Source organism: Panthera uncia (assembly GCF_023721935.1).
Source record: "Panthera uncia isolate 11264 chromosome B3 unlocalized genomic scaffold, Puncia_PCG_1.0 HiC_scaffold_1, whole genome shotgun sequence".
Classification (NCBI taxonomy): domain Eukaryota; kingdom Metazoa; phylum Chordata; class Mammalia; order Carnivora; family Felidae; genus Panthera; species Panthera uncia.
Window position 1 is genome coordinate 110,648,683 of NW_026057582.1, and position 20,483 is coordinate 110,669,165.

The window sequence follows — 20,483 nt, forward strand, 5'->3', positions numbered from 1 at the left end:
GAGGGCACCTTTTGGGATGAGCACTGGGTGTTGTATGGAAACCAATTTGACAATAAATTTCATATACTGAAAAAAAAAAAAGTTTTACATAGGAAAAAAAAATAATAAATAAAATAAAATTTTTTCCAGGTTTTATCATTGTTACCTGTGGAAGGGTTCATTCACCTTGCCAATTATCCATTACCTAAAGCTGGTAGTCCCCTGTTTTTTTAACAACAATCTCCCAAAATTGAATTTGTAATTTTATAGAGTATAAAATTCTAATTATTGGTGGTACTATAATATAAAATGGAATAAACTTCTTAAAATAATGGAAAAGCTCCAACTTCCATAAATGTAAAAATCAATTTGCATGTAAACACAGAACAAATGTACAATTTCCTCACGCAGCCTATACTGTACATGGTGCCTTCCTATTCCGAACCCATATATACTAAACTGGAATACAATCAGGCCTAGGGTTGTCAGAACATGATGAAAATCAACAAAGCAAATAAACCACTTGCAACTATTTAAAAGTTAAAAAGAATTAAACTCCCAAAAAGATTTGTAAACTGGTTTAAATAATGTCCCATGGATTAAAAGATTTAAAAAGGAAGATGGGTAATTGAAATAAAACTTATTGTAAACCTTTTAGAAACAATAGCAATTAATTCATTGTAACTCTTAAGGATGGTCTTTTTAAAATGAAATACTTACCTTTGTTCTTTCTAAAATGAGAAAGCATTTTTAATAGTATTTTTCAAAATGCATTACACATTTCCTTATACCAAGACAGCAAAAGTAAGAACGGAAAAAAGAATCCACAACATTTTGCTTTTACAAATTCTTACTAAAATTTCATGGAATTTCAATCACAAAACTGTAAAATCAACAAAGTAAATCTGTAGTAATTTGTAAAAAGCTCAGAATCTGTAAGTAATTTAGGTCCATTATATGGAAACTGCTAAGTTGGGGTTTGAGTATTTGAGTATTCTGAAGGATCTCTTTATTCTCACTATAGCAGTAGCAAAATAACTATAATCCCACAATAAGCAAAACAATCTATTTTCATTCAGAATGAGTATAACAAATAGAAAGGAGGAAATGGAGACCACGGGCATCTTTTCACACCAATTTTATAAAAAAGAAAAAGAAAGAAATAGAAGAGAAAGAAAAAAAAGAAATATCCACTATGATTCTATCATTCTTCCTTAATCCAAAACATTAATATGGTGGTTTTTCTCTAAACCAGACACAGAAAAGTCTGATAGGAGAACTGCAATCAAACTAAGTGGATTAAGCAATGATATACAAAAGCAACACTGCTGATGTTGAAATTCAAGCATAAGCAAGCATAACAATCAGCCAAAAATTGGAAAGAGGCAGAGGAAACTTTTGGTAGTGTTGGATATAGTAATTATCTATATCATGTTAATGATTTCACAAGTGCATATATGTCAAAATTTACCAAACTCTATGCTTTTGCATGCAATTTTATCTCGACTAGATTTCAATAAAGCATTTTTTAAAAATTAGCAGGGAAAAAATCATTATTCATTTTTACCTATCACTCAGCTACTTTAAAGACAAAAGTGGAAACAAATTCAGAGTCTATAACCAAGTATAATTAACAACTCATGGATCACAGGCAAAGAGTCGTCCAAGTTCAAAGAAGAGGTATATCAACTTTTTCAAAAGAAAGAACTTAAGTCTCAATGGAAGTATCCTGAGACTGGTCAAACGATTATGGAGGTCATATTGCCTATGCAATTTATGTCCCACCCTGGTGCAAAATGCTCCTGGTTTCCATTTCCAAACAGATATGTGATGACACACAGTTTATCAGGATTTGCAGCCTTACTGTACTTCTCTTCCTTGCACCTCTGCAGAATCTCTAAGCTCCTCTGGTGGACTGGGTGTTGGAGAAAGCTAAAACTATCCATACTTTTCAAAATTGCACATGGCGCTGTATCATCATGTCCTTAGGAAGCAAAAGAAAAACAAAAAATGGAGAAAAGAAAAAGATTACATAAGCCCAAACCAATAGAGATTCAAGGACAATGCTGCCAACTATCTTAAGAATATATATAAGTGTATCAAGTAATAGGAGTTAAATGTGAGTAATTTTTCTAAATTGATTTGTGGAAATTACACAAAAATAAAAGGAAAACATAAAGGTATTTTTTAGATATTCAAAGTATCCTTATCAGTATTCAAAGTGTTGTGAGATAACATCACACTGAAAATTTCTAATTTAAAATATTAGGGAAATTTCAAAACAATTTGTATGATTTAGCTATTTTTTTAACTGACCCATTTTTATCAGGTCTGAAATATAATTAGCATATAGTTGGCAACAATGCAAGGAACAATGATGGAACACCAAAGAGAAACATACCCAAAACAATTTACCAAAAGTTAAACAATTCTTTCACAAATCTTGCAATAAACCACACTTGTAGGAATTCCAACAAGTGTGTCAATGTTTAAAGAGCAGGAAGAAAAGCAAAACAGAGCAGGAAAACCCAGCAGCACTTTGGTATTTATAAATCTGAAAAGAAAGTTGGAAAATGTACCTCACCACCACTTCTTAGTCAAGTGAGACAGGATCAACTACTGGTGGGAAACGGAAGAGAGCATGTTCACATAAGGACCAAAGCCCCAGATTAGTGCTACTGAAACCATGAGTCACTCTAGCAATGATGAGGATTTGGGGGATGTCAGTACCATTAATATTAGCAACAGACGGATTTAAAAGAGAATAGGCACCGCCAGTTTTGGGAGGTGGTGTTGAGTATCATTTACTCAAAGAACATCTCTAGAGATAAGACGTTATATTCAAATTTGTGTAGGTTTGCCTTTAAAAAACAAAAGGGGGGAGAAAAGGGAATGGTTTAACAACAGAGGCAAAGTAAGCAACACAATGAACTAAAGTTTCATTAGTGCATATTTACTCTATAATTTGGAATGAGATACTATGTAGGAACAGTTCTCAACACAGGATCACTTAAAAAGTTAAACAGAGGCAGAGTAGTTCAAACAAGTTGGCAAAGCATGGTTCAGTCTAACCATAATTCCTTAAACTGGATCCAGAGAAAAGGCATCTACATTTTAGCTAAAGACATGGAATCTTATAATACATTATATAAGAATAAACACATAAATAGCAGGCTTTTAAAAATGAAATAGATGTGAAAATTATTTTCACATCCAATATTAAAAGAGTAAACGAATAAAACACTCTCTCATCCACTGTGGAGAGCCCACAGCTGCAAATGTTCAATGTTTCAAAAAGAGACAAATATTATCAAGTTATCTATCATTTCTAGGTCAAAGAATACCTCAGTAAAAATATTCTACACTCATTACCAATAATTCTCCCCTCTGTGTTTGATGGGCTACTTGAAGAAAGAATGCTTAGGTTCAGACTAGCCTGTACTTTACCAATAATCCTCCCCACCACGTTTGATGGGCTACATGAAGAAAGAATGCTTAGGCAAAGAGACTAGCCTGTACTTGGTTAGTTGCTGGTGATAGAAGGTAAGTATCAGTTGAAGGGGACCATTTGGGGGGGGGGGGGGAGAAACAAACACGTGGTGAGTTCTATTTATACTCCCTCCAAACTGTAATTTTAAAAAGTTATCACTAGACTTTTAGGCCTTTCAATAGCAATCTTAATAATCTGCCAGTCAAAAATAGTTTTAAGGAGATTACGGTATTAAAGCATTTTATGTAAAAGTTCAGGTATTAAATATACTAAATTAGTAAGCAGTTTGAAGAAATCACTTGACATTACTACAGCCAGCGCACTCTTTTACCTAATTCAATTGTAGCAATGCCGTTAATTTTATAATTGTGACAGGTTTATGTCTCACCATCATACCTACCTTATTTTTTTTTTAAACTTCTTTCATTCTGCTTTCTATGCTTTAACTCTTGTTTTAGACTATAATACTATTTCGAAACCTTAAGCTGACCTTCCTCTTGTTTGCTGTGTGTAACAACTCCCTGTTAAGGTGGTTAGGCTTCCTAGGATAAGTATAGAAATACATTTTCAGTGAGTCTTCTTGTCTAAGGAGTCCCATAAACTCTTAAAAGATGTTTATTAATGTTGGTGTACGCTAGTTCCTGGTCTAATTTTGATAATTTCTTAGCTTGAGATCATGCATCAAAAACACAGCATAAATTCAGATCCCATACCTATGCATGGTAAAGACATGGGCACTGATTTTTTTACAGGTAATTTAAGAAAAATCTTATCTAGGGGTGCCTAGGTGGCTAAGTCGGTTAAGCATCCGACTTCAGCTTCAGCTCAGGTCATGATCTCAGTGTCTGTGAGTTCGAGCCCCGCATTGGGCTCTGTGCTGACAGCTCAGAGCCTGGAGCCTGCTTCGGATTCTGTGTCTCCCTCTCTCTCTGCTCCTCCCCTGCTCATGCTCTGTCTCTGTCTCAAAAATAATAAAATAAAAACATTGAAAAAAAAAAAAAAGAAAAAGAAAAATCTTATCTAAAGCCTAACACAGATTGCTAAGGTCCTTCTTGTTTCTATGCTCAAGGCCAATGGACAGAATTTTTCAATTATCTTTTCAGCGACAGAAAAGTCCAAGCTCTTCTAAGATACTACCACATAATGGGAACTCAATCCTAGCTAATCGTTCAAATCTGAAGCCATATCTCTGATCCTAAAGTAGTTTCTGTAATACCAGCTCCTGGGCCTTATGGCCATAATAAAGGTATATCTCATACACAGTAAAATCCACCAATCTCAAGTTTAAATTTGATAAGCTTAAACAAATATTTACTTCCATGTAATCCTCAATCAAGAGGATTTCCAGGGGCGCTTGGGTGGCTCGGTCAGTTAAGTGTCCGACTTTGGCTTAGGTCATGATCTCACAGTTCATGAGTTCAAGCCCCACATCAGGCTCTGTGCTGACAACTCAGAGCCTGGAGCCTCTAGATTCTAAGTCTCCCTCTTTCTCTCTCTGCCCCTCCCCTGCTTGTACTCTGTCTCTGTCTCTGTCTTTCTCAAAAATAAACATTAAAAAAATTTTTTTAAGGATTTCTATTATCCATATTTCCATTATTTCATCCCCTTCCAATCAATACCACTCTTGTCCTCCCAGAAACAATCAAGTTATTGTTTCTATCACTATGTACTATTTTGCCTGTTCTTAAACTAAACAAAATCATATGCGTTATATCCTGGCTTTTTTTGCTCAGTTTTTGTGACTCATTATGAGTATGAGTAGTTTGTTCTTTTTTACTGAGGAATAATGTTACATGGTAGGAATGTATCACAATATGGGTTATCCTTTCTTCCACTGATGGATATTTGAGTGTTTCCAACTGGGAGCTGTTAAATTAAGAGGCACCCCTCTTCTTTTTTAAGAGATATTTGAAGCTATAAATTTACCTCTAAGCATTGTTTCAGCAGCATCCCAGTAAGTTTTGGTGTATATTTTCTTCCATTCATCTCAAAATATTTTAAGTTTTTACTTATTTTGAGAGACAGAGAGAGTGCAAGCAGGGGCAGGGCAGAGAAAGAGGAAGAATCCCAAGCAGGATCCGTGCTACCAGCGCAGAGTCTGACACAGGACTCAAACCCACAGACTGCAAGATCATGACCCGAGCCAATATCAAGAGTGGGACGCTCAAACAACTGAGTCACCCAGGCACCCCATCAAACTGTTTTCTTTCTTTCTTTTTTCTTAATTTTTTTAAATTTACATCCAAATTTTTTTTTTATTACGTTTCTTTATTTTTGAGAGGCAGAGAGAGACAGAGCATGAGCAGAGGAGGGGCAGAGAGAGAAGGAGACACAGAATCCGAAGCAGGCTCCAGGACCTGAGCTGTCAGCACGGAGCCCAACACGGGGCTCGAACCCACAGACCAAGAGATCATGACCTGAGCTGAAGTCGGACACTCGACTGAGCCACCCAGGCACCCTTAATTAACATCCAAATTAGTTAGCATATAACCATCAAACTGTTTTCTAATTACCTTTGTGATTTCTTCCTTGACCCACTGGTAATTAAGAAGTGAGATCACAGTTCGTGAGATCGAGCCCCATGTCTGTGCCAACAACACAGAGCCTGCTTGGGATTCCTTCTCTCCCTTCCTCCCCAATCTCCTGCTAACACACTCTCTCAAAATAAATATAAAAACAACAACAACCCTGGGGCACCTGAGTGGTTCAGTCAGTTAAGCGTCAGACTCTCGATTTCAGCTCATGATCATAAGTTCATAGGTTCAAGTGGCACACTGACACTGCAGAGCCTGGTTGGGATTCTCTCCTTCCTTCTCTTTCTGCCCCCCCCCCCCACCCGTCTCAAAATAAAACTTTAAAAAGAAAAAGAAAAAAAGAACTCTTCCTTTGGGGCTCCTGGGTGGCTCAGTCAGTTAAGCGTCTGACTCTTGATTTCAACTCAGATCATGATTTCACAGTTCGTAAGTTTGAGCCCTGTATCCAGCTCTGTAGAACTTGCTTGGGATTCTTTTCTCTCTGTCCCTCTCCCCAACTCATGTGCTCTCTCTCAAAATAAAAATAAACTTTTAGAAGTGTGCTGTTGAGTTTCCATATGTCTTTTTTTTAATGTTTATTTATTTTTGAGAGAGAGGAAGGCAGAGTTGAGGAGGGCCAGAGAGAGAGGGAGACACAGAATCTGAAGCAGGCTCCAGGCTCGGAGTTGTCAGCACAGAGCCTGATACAGGGCTCAAACTCATGAACCATAAGATCATGACCTGAGCCAAAGTCACTTAACTTACTGAGCCACACAGGTGCCCCTCCAGATATGTCTTACGACATATTATTTGCACTCCTCTTCTCTCATTACTATCTTCTTTTGTATTAAACAGATGTTTTCTAGTATATTCTTACTTTTTTGTCATTTATTTTACCATCATTTTTTAGTTATTTTCTTAACAAATGCCAAGGGAATATAGAATTAGCATCTTATAACAATCAAGTCTGGATTAAAAACCACTTAATTTCAGTAGTATATAAAAATGTTTCCCAGGGTGCACCAGGGTGGTTCAGTTGGTTAAGCTTCTGACTCTTTAGTTTCCACTCAAGTCATGATCTCATGGCTGTGGAATTGAGCGCTGTGCTGGGCTCTATGCTGAGTCAGCCTGCTGGGGATTCTGTCTTTCTCTCTCTGAGCCTCCCCTGCTCATGCTCTATCTCTCAAAAATAATTGATTGATTTTTTAAAATGTTTCCCCTATATAGTTCCATTCCCTTCCTCCTCCTTTATGCTATTATCATACAAATTTACACCTTTAAATGTCATGCCCATCAACAGAGATTTATAATTATTGCTTTGTACCAGTCTTTTAAATCAGACTGGGGGGGGGGGGAGTTACAAAATGTAAAAAATATACTTTTACTATATTTTTTATTTAACTCTATAGTTGTCTTTAATGTGCTCTTTAGTATTTCATGTTACTGTCTAGTTTCCTTTCATTTCCACCAGAAGAACCCACTGTAGTATCTCCTGTGAGGCAGATCTGATAGTAACAGTAGCTCAGGATTTGTTTATCCAGGAATGTCCTAATTTCACCATCACTTTGAAGGGCAATTTTGCTGAATACAGAATTCTTGACTGACTCTCTTTTATCTTTCAGCACTTTGAATATATCAAGCCACTGCCCTCTAGCTTCAATGGTTCCTGATGATGAATCAACTGTCACTCTCGCTGAGAATACTTTGTACATGATGAATTACTTCTCTCTTGCTGCTCTCAATATTTTCTCTCAGGACAATTCAATTATGATGTATCTAAGTTTGGATCTCTTTGAATTCACCATTGTAGTTTGAACCTCTTGGATATATAGATTAGTTTTCTCATCAAATTTGAGGAGTTTTTGGCATTATTTCTTGAAATGTTTACTGCCCCTCTTATCTTTCTGGACTACCAGAAATCAATGTACTTTCTGGTGTCCCATAGCTCTTCTCATTCTTATTCATTCTTTTTTCTTTCTGTTCCTTAGAACAGATCATCTCAACTGATCTGTCTTCAAGTTCACAGATTCTGGCCTCTGCCTGTTCAAATCTGTTGCTGAATCTAGTGAATTTCTCATACATATATAAATTAATATTTTATATTTGGTCATTGTTCTCAAAATTTGCATTAGTCTTCAGACATGGTTGCCTTTGAACATATTTAAAATAGTCATATTTTTTCTTTGCACATCCCATAATTGTGTATAGAACACCAGATATTTTTTTTGAGAGTGGAACAACATCTTTATTTTTTTAAACAATATTTTTAATTATTTACTTAATAATTCAAGGTCTTCTTTTCACATTTACATGTCACTCAAGGAACAGGAATTATTTTTGTGAGTTTTATTAAAACATTTAATTTGCAACAAATTTATAACAAATTTCATATTTTTATATCTTCACACTTTTAAGAGTAGGAACACAAATATTTTTAAAAATACAACACGGCAATTCTGGAAATCAGATTCTCCCTTCTTCCCAGGATTTAATGTTTCATGTAACTGTTGCTATCGTCTGGGACTTTCCTGAACCAATTCTGTAAAGTTTGTATTCTTTGTCATATATGACCACAGAGAAATCTCTCATCAGTCTGCTTGGTGCTCAGCTAATTACTGAAGGCAGATATTTCTACATGCCTGGAAGCAATAAACCTCCCCGTCTTTGTCAAAGTTCACTGTGCAGGTGTTTTGGGGCACACCTTCAACACCCTGCTAATCTGCTAGGCAGTTTACAACTGTCTTATATGATCTCACCTTTACTTCCTGCTTGCACAGAGCCTGAAGGTCATAGAAGTGAGAGAGAAGGATCTTCTTGGGTCTTTCCTGAGCATATGCATAGGACTGGGCATGTACACAGCCCTATATATGTACACGACTATCTAGATTTCCATGAAGACACAGGAAATTTTCAAAGCCATTACTATGGAGACCTCATTTCCCAGCTTTTCCTTTTAAGTTTTTTAGTTTTTGCCCCAACTGCTATCTACTACTAGCAGGGAGTTGCACTGTTCAACAAGTACTTCTGATTATTTTTGGACATCACCCCTACATAAAAGGCTATTCACACTGGGCAAGCTCTGAGTCAGGTTAAAGAAGCAAGTGGGTGTCAGGTTTTCCAGGGAACCACCTAATATGCTGAATATAATTCTCTGGAAATGGGGCTTTTGAAGGACCTCCAGCCTCCATCTACTACCTGTAATGGCTGTCAAACTGATGATATTCAATGTGTTTCTGACCTATTGGTTTTCAAGGCTATCAAGGGGAGCTGGGGAGGGAAGAATGCAAACAGTGTAAATTAAAAGGCTACAAAGTGCATTGTCTTTACCAATATTCAGCCTTTTTTCTTGCATAAACACTTTCTAGATTACTACAGGCCTTTGATAAATTTCCTGAGTTCTGACAAAGTTATTCTGACATTTTCTGCAAGTATTTTTGTTGCTTTTATGGAAGAGGTTCCTATTCTACCATTTCACTGACATTCCATCTAAGACACTACTCTTAAACCACCATACTACAGTGCCTGATACAGAAGTGATTTATAAAAAATATTCAGAGTTTATTTTGTTCATAGAAATCCATTTAATTGTCTTAAATTAAGGGTACATTTAAATTTGGGAAAGAACTGTGGACAGAGTACTGCATAGAGATCCTAGACCCTTGGTGATATCAAAATCAGTTTTAGTACCTGGTCATTTCTGGAAATAGATGGTCCATGGAACCCTTACCCTTCTCCCACTTAGAAAGAAATGATAGCACATTAGAGTCATGCAATCCACTGAGTGGGTGGGGAAAAGGAACAGGTTATGTGGGGCAGGTTATGTGGAAACCATTATAGCTCTCTGTGAAAACTATATGAATGACTTCAGCTTCTCTCCTATAGATGAAGAAAAAACTTACACTTTGAACTCTCTTGTTCTTGCCTCTTTTCCCTATACCACAACTGAACTCCCCATTTCTGTCTAGCTGTTTTAGATTGATTAAAATTCTCCAAAAGAGCTGCATAAAACATCACTGCACTCGCTTCTACATACTGCATAATTCATGGTCAAGTTATGATCTCTCCTATTCTCTTCCAGAATCTTTCTTATTCAGGAAGAGGCAAGGTGAATGACACTACTGGAATGTCTGTTCTCTCATACCTCACTGCTGACCAGACAAATCATTACTATTTCTCAGGGCCAACATGTACCTTTACTCAGATGGCCTACTTATAGACTCCATTAAGGACATTTTATGGTTTCCTGATTACCATAATATACATTACACAATTTTAACAAATTTATCCTTGAAAAGAATAGTTAAATTGAATTAGTTATTATTTAAAAGTATTAAACAAATAGCACTGTGTCCTTTCATTTGGAAGTCTGTATACAATAGTCAAAAAGTAGATTTTAATTTGATATTCTCATTTGTGTTTGGTTTGCTTGATGATGAAAAAGGATGTCAGGGATTTCCATAAGAAAATCCAAAATTTTTTAGTTTACCATCAACTATTGTTGGCAATCAAGTTAAACTGTTGCCAGTTTAGCTAAGAGTCACTAAAATTTTTTTATACAGATACTCTCAAAGGAAGTGAAAAATATATTGTACTTCTGCAGTCTACATCTTCTTTCTTCATTAAAGTATTATTATCTTTGACCTCTTATTCAAAATCTGAACTTGATTACCTTCTGCCATCCATATATTCCACTTCTACTTAAATAATCTCTAATTCCTATTTCATTTTCACATGTCTGCACACTATTTATGGTCATTATAAAAGTTCTGAATCTACTACTAATCCATTTTCAGTTATTCCAATAGTTTTCATTTTGCAATGCTACAATGTTCTAATTTAATGGCATCCTTTTATCCTAAACCCATCAGAGAACAGTAAGTGGTGAGAGATGTGGAAGGAGCAAAAAAGCTAAATACTTGCACTGACACTAATATACTGTAATACAATTATTTCCTGTAACAAGTCTGTTCCATCATTGCCTCAAAATACAAATGAACTATGGAATTTCTTTTTCTTGAGAAAAAATGAAATTTAAGAAGTTAATCGAATGCGATTTCTGGGTTGTTGGTAATATTCTACTTCTTAATCTAGGTGGTAGTTCCAGGGGTGTTTTCACTTTGTGATAATTCATTGAGCTATACATTTTGGGGGGCACACTTTTCGGTATGCATGCATGTTATATCCCAAAATAAAAGAGCTTTCAAAAAGTTTATTATATGGAAGCTCTGTGCTGGCCAGAAAGGAAAAATAGATTAAAAAATAAGAAGAATTTAGAAATGATCAAAGTAGAAATAACACAGTATCATTTTGCTGATCATTAATAACATTACATATCTTTGTACAAATTGATAATAATAAACCTACAATCAGCTTTCACAAATAATATTTTAAATGCCAAAGGAACATACAAACAATGTGAATAATGTTTACAGAAAGCAATATTTTCAATAGTAAATACAAGAAAAGTCTCTTCGCTTAGTTATACCTTAGCAGGATACTTACCAATTTTTAAAATTTTCAAAATTAATAAATCAATTGTAATAAATAAGAACATATCTTAAAGGAAAAAAATCTTTCCTTAAAGCTTTTTTCAAAGAGAGCCTCTTAAAAATAATTTTGTAAAAGACAAAGCAGGTTTAAGATATTCCTTTTATTTTCCAAAAAACTGTATTTCTCTCTACCTACAAAGGCCAGTTTGCACATATTATAATTTGAAAAACAGAAGCTAAGCTCGATTAGCATTTTTCTCTCATTTTAGAAATACAATCTCCCAAATATATGTATTCACCTGAAATATATAAAAGCTGAACCTAAAAGTTTTACTGCTAGTACACATACCAAAAAGCCATATATGTAAGTCTGGGGGTCCTGAAAGCACAGATGTGTCCTAGAGAACTTCTACTGAAGCTTCTCTGGGCAGAAAAACTTATTTTAAATCACTACATATATATTAGAAAATCCTCACTATGCAGCAATGGTCTATCTAAGGCTAGAGCTACAGCAAACAACAGTGTGGTTTCCATTAAGTGGCAAGTGCTTATGAAGATGTCCTCCCAAAGAATGTGAAATATGGCATTTTATGATTTAAGGGGAAAAGACACAGAAAAAGTATCCTGCTTCATTCATTTCTAAATTTCAAAGTAAAATTCAATGAACTAAAGGGTGGGAAGAAAAGAAATGTAACATTTGTAAACAGATATTTTATATGTATCATTATTATCTGACTTTACCCCACAATTTTGAAGGTAATATTTTGAAGAAAAACTTCTTCAAATAGTCACAAAACCTTCTTCAAGAGAAGAAATGACACTTGACTGATTACTGAAGCCAGGTTATCTCTAACTAGACTACCCTACCTCTATCCCAATTTTTCTATCTCCTGATTTATTCTTCCACATTAAATTATGTTTCATTTGGAGTAAAAACTATGGCCTAAGAAGAAAATAGAAAAAGGTATCAATATTTAATTCTATATAAATAATGGTAAGTATCATTTTGTTTTTTTGTTGAAAAATTTTACCAATGTTTTACTAAATGCCTATTAAATACCAGGTGTCTTACATACATTACTCCTCTCAGGATTTATTAATAAAAATGTACCAACACATATATACACACAAACACCATATATCCACTTAATCATATAAAGTTCACTAGAACTAATAAGATCTGAAAATGATGTTAGGATATGGTAAGAAAACAGAAGAGAACAAAATTATGATATCTCTATTTTAAAAAGGTAAAAAATTAAAAGATGAAATATGGTAGAATACTAATATCTACTGCTTACCAGTTTTTCTCTGAACGTGTCTTTTCCCAGCTTCCCTGAAAGCAACCATGGCTCTGAAAAAAGCTCTGAGAACTGCCCATCGGAAAACCGCTACAGGATCAATTCCAATCATCCCAGAGATAAATGCATTCTTGCTACTTCTCAGAAGAGCTACAATGTCAGGGCGCATATGATCTGTATTTTTTTCCCGGAAATCCTACATGAAAAAAGTACCAATGTTATTTCTGAAAAAAATATGAAACCAAGAAGACAATGGGTGACATGTCTGAAAAGTGGCTAAATAAGGACTATAGAAGTGATTTCTGTTCTAGGTAACTAACTGGATCAGATACCTTCTATAAAGTCCCATCCAACCCTAAAACTACTGAATTCTATAATACATTTCATTTAGAGTGAATATTCAATTATTTTATTGCAGCTTGTTAAACATTGAGCCTCTCTGAAGGGGTATTATATAAAATGACCAGAGAGTTGAACAATAAAAAGGAGGCAGACATAAGACAAGGAACAGTGTTCTAAGCAAAGGAAACACCTACTACCCATAGGTGGTGATGAACTGGACCAGTTAGGAGATAACCAGTAAAACCAGAGGCTGGAGCATTCTGGGCAAGGGTGAGAGTGGTGGAAGATTTGGCAAATAAATAGGTTACGTAAGCCTGAGTTGGGAGTTTGGGTTTTATTCAAGTGTAAAGGAAAGCCAATGGAAGGCTAATAACATAAGCTAAATGTTGTTTTATAAACAACACTGGATGTTGCAGAGGGAATGAATTTGTGCAAAGAATTAAAAAAAGGAGAACAGCTACTACAATATTCCAGGTAAGAGCTAATTGTGACTTTAGACTACACTGGTGGTAATACTGTAAAGAGAAAATAGTTATTGCATTTGGGATATGTTTTGGAAGTAAGGCTGGTAATTTGCTGGTGGATTAGGCCCCAGTGAGAAAATGAGGGAATAAGCGTAACACCTATATTTTGGGTTTAAGTAACTAGGTGGATAGAGGTGCCATATTGATATGGATAAGCACAGAGAAAAGAGAAGGTTTAGGGAAAGGAAATGAGACCAAGAGATTAGTTTTGTACAAGTGAAGCCTGAGATGGTGAGGATAAAGATAGCAGTAAGTAACATTTATTGAATGGTTATTATGTACATGGCACTCCTCTGAGCATTTTACATGTGCTATCTCATTTAAGCTCATTTCATCCACCTAACAACTCCTTAAGATAGAGAATATTACTATTATTCCTATTTTATAGATGAAGAATCTCAGTCACAAAGAGGTTAACTATCTTGGTCCCTATCACACAGTAAGTAGAACAGGGATTCAAAGACAACCACTCATAACCACTGTACTATGTCTGCATACAGACATCAAGTAGGCAGATGAATATATGCATCTACGAATCCTATACAGACTTCAGAAAATACATATGGATATCATTATCCACAGAGTTTTTACCTAAAGAGCATAAACAGGCAGTAAAAACCACCTGCCAATGGAGGTCGGAGGGAATATCAGAAGAAAATGGGTTAAAATACTCCACACAAAGATAAAGAGGACAAAAAGCTTATACTCATGGAAGAAGGTTCTAGACTGATATGTATAGTCCAACACACCCAGATTAAAGGATTAAAACTTGGTGAGTAAATCACCTGGAGTTGGTGCAACTTCACAGAACAGCTCTAACTCAGACTTCTACGAGGAGCACGCCTAGTATGATGTTTTCTAGAAGGCAGTGTGGACTCATCCTATTAACTTTTAGGGGTTTCTTTTCCTGTTCTTTGTTCTCTTGAGAATAGAACAGGGAAAACAAGCCAGAAATCTTGGTCCTTGGCTTTCCCCTAACCATCTTTTGAGCAGAAGTATATATTATAAAAGTTAGTAAAACTGAGTTAGAATTTACAAATTCAAATCACCACCACCACCAGCAGCAGCTAATACCTACAATGGGAGACAAGATGCCAGGCACTAAGTTAAGGACTATACATAACTTATTCAATTCTAACAAGTACTTAATAACACAGAATAATTATAAACCATACTTTACTGATAAGTAAATAGAAAGATAAAGAAGGTCAAACTACAGGAACTGAAACACTAGTCTGTTCTATACCAAAGACCATCCCATCCTATTAACAACTATATGGTACCAACATAAAATTCTAGAAATCTTTTCCACGATGACTGTTAAATATTGATGGGAGACCATCATTTTCCAAATGCAATGGTCTCCTATGTCTTCAGAGTTCCAGATTTCTAAGTACATTTCATAAACTGATCATATCATTCTTGACATTTTCTTCTTGGTTTCTATAACAACACATCTTGTGATTTACTACTTACCTTTTGTGCTGTGCATTCTCAGTCCCTACTGCTGGTTCCATTTTTGAAATTCTTATCTGATGTAAGGTGATTGATCTCAACCATAATAATGACCTTAAACATTATCTATATGATGAGGCCCAAATCTGTATTTCTACCTCAGATCTTTCTTGTTTGAGATCCACTTATACATCTTAAAGGGATCTCAAACTTGAAAGAGAATGAGCAAGACTAGTATTACTTAAATGTTTGTAAGCATTCACCAGTAAAATCATGTGGGCCTGGAATTTCCTTTGTGGGAAAGATTTAAACTACTGATTTAAATTGTTTAACAGAAGTGGGAATCCCGGGTTTGCCTGTATTTTTAGTGTCAGTTTTGATGATGTGTGTTTCCCACGGAATTTTCCATTTTCATGTTAACAAGTTTATGGGCAAAATATGTTCAGATCTTTTTAATATCTGTTGAGTATGTAGTTAAGTCCTCTTTTTCTTTTCTGATATTTGTAATTTTTAAATATTTTTCTGTTATCAGGTATTTTCTATTACCTTTTACTTAGATTATTTTCTGTTATCTTTTTAAGAAACTAATTTTTGGCTTTGGTAATTTCTCTCTTGTATGTTTGTTCTCTACTGCATTGATTTCTGATCTTCCCTTTATTATTTCCTTCTAATTTGGAGCAGTAGGGTTAATTTCCTGTTCTTTTTTTAGTTTCTTGAAACGGAACGTTAATTACTTTCAATCATTCTTCCTAATATATGCATTTAAAGTTATAAATCACTGCTTTAAATGCATCCTACCAATTACTATCAAATCTACAAATTTTGATATGTTGTATTTTCATTCATGCTCAGTTTGAACTTAGTATTATATTGTAATTTCTTTTTTGACTCATGGGTTACATAGAAGGACTGTGCTTAATTTCTGAACACCCAAAGACTGCCTACTTATCCTTATAATATACCAAGCAGGTCAGTTTTTAACAATGTTTTTCAATTTTTCTGTTTTTACTGATTTTGTGTCTGCTTATTCTGTTACTAAGAGATATGAATAAAAATCTACAACCAGATGGATTTTTCTAGTTCTACTTTTTTTCTCACTTTGCTTTTTATGTACCGAATCAAATCATTAGGTACATGCAACTTTTGATGATTGTGTCTTCCTGTCAAACTGGCCCCTTTTATTGTTATGAAATGTGCCTCTTTATCTTTAGTAATACTTCTTGCTTTAAAGTCTACTTTGATAATAACATAATTATACATCAGCTTTCTTTTAGTTAGGGTTTGTGTGGTATATATTTTTCCATACTTTTAATTTCAACCTATCTGATAATATGGATGAACAATCCATACAAGTGTATATATAATTCCATTTATATGAAATTTAATAACAAGTAAAACAAAGGATAAAAAATGAGGATAGTGGTTACCTCTAAGTGGGGGAGAATGAGCTGGGGAGGGGCCTGATAGAAATCTGTATACTTTAGATTTATGTATTTTATGCACCTCACTATATATAGCTCAAGATTTCTGGTTTTTGTTTTAAACTGTATTTTTAAAATCTTTTTTTTACATAAGATAAAACTGACATGTAATGTTTAAGGTATATAATATGTTAATTTGATACATTTATACACTGCAGTTTGATTACCACTATAGCATTACTTAACACTTCCATCAGGTCATATAATTTATCATTTCTTTTCTATGGTGAGACCATCTAAAATCTGGTCTCTTAACAACTTTGAAGACAATGCTATTATTACAATGTTAATTATAATTGCAATGCTGTGCATCAGGGCTCCAGAACTTATTCATCTTCTAACTACAAGTCTGTATCCTTTGTCCAACATCTCAATTCCTCCATCCCCCAGCCCTGGTAGCCACCACTCAATTCTGTTACTCTTTTTTTTTTTTTTTCAATATTTATTTATTTTTAAAGACACAGTGTGAGCAGGGGAGGGACAGAGAGAGAGGGAGACACAGAATCCCAAGTAGGTTCCAGGCTCTGAGCTGTCAGCACAGAGCCCCACGCATCGCTTGAACTCACGAACTGTGAGATCATAACCTAATAAGCCGAAGTCAGGTGCTTAACCAACTGAGCCACCCAGGCACCCCTATTCTGTTATTCTTTATGTTTGTTCTAAAATCTGTTCCTTCCTGTCTTTTCCATCTCAGGAAACAGCACCTCAAATTCACCCATCAGTTACAGTCAGAAGTCACTTACTTTCAACCTATCTGATAGGTTAGAATAAATCAATCAGGTTTTACTGATTACACCTCCAAAATTTTTTCTTAATCATCTAGATCTCCTACATCTCTACTGTCACCCTGGTGGTTCAGTTTACCTTAACATTTCACCTCAACTATTTAAAAAAGCTCCTAACTGATCTCCCAGCTTCCTCTCTCATCCTCTGCTATTCCTTCTCCTCAAAGGAATCAAAGCAATCTTTAAAAAACACGAATCACATCCTGTTTAAAATCTTTTCATTGCTCCCCATAATAAGTTCAACAAAAAACAAACACCTTTAACTTGTCCTAAAAGCTATGAATTAACTTGCTGTCCATTCTCTAAATTCATTTCATGCCACTATCTCCCTTGCTTACCATAATCTAGTAACACTAGCCTGTTTTCAATTATTTTAACATACTAATTCTTTCCCACCTCATGTCCTAGAATATTCATCATCTCAACTCCTCACCAAGGTAATGCTTGTTTCAGGTTAACTCTCAATATTTAAGTTTTCAGAGAGGTATTCATGGATCTCCAAATTCAAAATCCACTATTTGACTACTAGTTCTCATAGAACTCATTCATTTATTTATAGCAATACCCATTTATCTATATTACACTTACACACACACACACACACACACACACACACACACACACATGCATGAGCCTAGAACAGGTCTGTCTAGTTTATCACTAAGCCATTCCAAACACCAGGGACAGTGTCTGACACATAGCCTGTATTTAACAGACACTTCCTAAATAAGTGAATCATTGATGAATGAATGAGTGATCTCAGTTGTGACTCTAATCTCAAGACCCAAGAGAAAGCTTATTGCTCCACTTTTCTCCAAAACATCATTGCCTTGCCTGGGAAATTATCTTAAATGGTAGGCTTAAACATCAAGTGGTTGAAGGGTAATGGGCTCACTAATTACAAACAGGAAATGGACACAATTATGAAGGTTCCCCTCTGCAGGAGTTAAGAGTTTCAATATATGCATTAGGAATGCAAACTCACAAATACCTAATGGTGCATGAAGACAAAATCTTCTGTCAAGCTTCATGGATGTAGGGAAGAGAAAAATTCATCAAACCACTTAATGAAATAGTGGGTTTAAGAGATATTTATGCTACCTATTCTTTTATATTCAGAAAACTATTTGAAGGGACTGATATCAAGTTTATCTATAGGAAGAAGCCAAGAAAAATACCACATAAGACAGTAATACATTGCAAGGTAGGATACGAGGGTTAGTAGTATTCTTACAAAATGTCTCTAATTGTTACTGATCAAGAGCTTCCATAAACTACAAAGAAAGCAGTGTGACAGGAATGATAATACAGTAAACACACTTTTACCCTGAAGGCATTTTAATGAGAAATTTACTGACCTTTACCCCATATTTTACTTTCCCGGCATAATGCTTTATAATGAAAGCAGGCTCCATCACAGCTGGAAATTCAATGTAAGAATTCTCTTCATGTTGATGCTTAAATTTATCTAGCAATGTTTGATTTGTAGCCTGTGGAAAGCTGAATTAAAAACAAAAGCAAAAATACTAAAGAAAGATGCAACAGTTAATAATCTTAAAAAAAAAAAAAACCCTTATAATTACATTGCCATCTAACCCATTTAGCAAATTACAAAGAGCAAATTATATTCTCTAATCTGATTCTTATAACAAGCTAAAAAGTGAATGTAACAAGGATTGATGTTTTATAGATGAGGGATCAAAATTTATGATTTGCCCAAACTCACACTTGGCAAGTAGCAGAACTGAGAAATAAACTCAAGTCTTTAAACTTTTAGCTTAGGTTGCATTGTGTGACACTACCATTAAACTCACCAAATAAAACTCAAATGATCCACTGTTTGGGGCCAAGAACTTCCAAAAACAAAATGATCTCCCAGTTTTGATAGATCCTTTAAATCCATAAGTCATTTTCTGTTTTCCTATTTCTTGATATATAAATTAAGTAGCAATTTTCATACCTATATCAGTTACTATATAATTTTATACTATATCTATTATTATTTCAAATATACATCAATGGGTTTATACTCACTGATGAGCATTTCATATCTAGGGATCATTCAAATGATACCTATTAAAAATAATTACATGATAGGGGCACCTGGGTGGCTCAGTCAGTTAAGTGTCTGACTTCAGCTCAGGTCATGATCTTGCGGTTCGTGAGTTCAAGCCCTGCGTCAGGCTCTGTGCTGACAGTTCAGAGCCTGGAGCCTGTTTCAAATTCTGTGTCTCCCTCTCTCTCTGCCTCTCCCTCACTTGTACTCTCTCTCTCTTCTTTCAAAAATAAATAAACATTAAATTTAAAAAAAGAAAAAGAAAAGGAAATAAATACATGATAGCAAATACAAGAATATAAAAGCTCAGAAGAGGAAAAAATCACTAGTGGTTGGAAATAATGGAAAGGTTTAACGAAGATACACGAGGCAATTATGAGCTAAATGTTAAAGGTGGAGTTTATTAATAAAGGAAATATCACTGACAAAACAGAAAAAGCAAGTATCTTTCAGAGAATAGTTTCATTTAATAGTAGCTGAAGTAATGAGAAATAATGTGACATGAGGTTGTAAAGATGATGAATACAAAATCTAATGTGTAAAAAGGATTCCAAAATTATAAGGAAAACAATTATGTAAATGTATTAAAATGAAGAAGGAGAATGGCCTTTGGTGTTAGTCATTGTTTAGATTACCAGTTCTGTCAGTGACCTGAATTCAGTAAGCTTCAAGAACCAGCTAGCTTCCACAAATGAGTACAATGAGGTATCACAGTGTTAGCAGAATCAAATAAAACTACTAAAAACATCCAACACTAGCTGGCATCCTATAGGAAGGACATAAATGTCACCTCATTTCTTAAGTTGCCAACACTGCCATTTTTCTATCCACCTAGGCCTGCTTTTGCATTCAATACCAACCCTTCCTCAAAACATCTCCACCGTCCACCTCTTCCTGTCCATTCTAGAACTCTAAAGCCATTCTAGAATGGACTATAACTTTTACAATTTCAAACAGAGAGTACAGCAACAGCCTCTACAAGTGTCAGTGACTTTAAACTTTGTTTCAAGTCACCAAACCAAAATAACAAATTTTCCTAGAATACTGCTTTAATCATGTGCCTCCCCT

The 20,483-nt window shown here is 35.0% G+C and overlaps 1 protein-coding gene across 6 annotated transcripts in view; it reads right to left on the reverse strand.

The window, feature by feature from the left end:
• MYO9A (myosin IXA) overlaps positions 1–20,483 on the reverse strand; it is a 283,325-nt gene that overhangs the window by 152,062 nt on the left and 110,780 nt on the right. For 5 of the 6 annotated variants that reach the window (XM_049611861.1, XM_049611862.1, XM_049611863.1 and 2 more), the window contains 3 exons: positions 18,718–18,859; positions 12,773–12,968; positions 1,844–1,963 (listed from right to left, as the gene is read on the reverse strand). In XM_049611861.1, coding sequence (XP_049467818.1) covers positions 1,844–1,963; positions 12,773–12,968; positions 18,718–18,859 — 458 coding nt within the window. The remainder of the gene's footprint in view (positions 1–1,843; positions 1,964–12,772; positions 12,969–18,717; positions 18,860–20,483) is intronic. The other variant, XM_049611864.1, reaches the window with a different exon arrangement.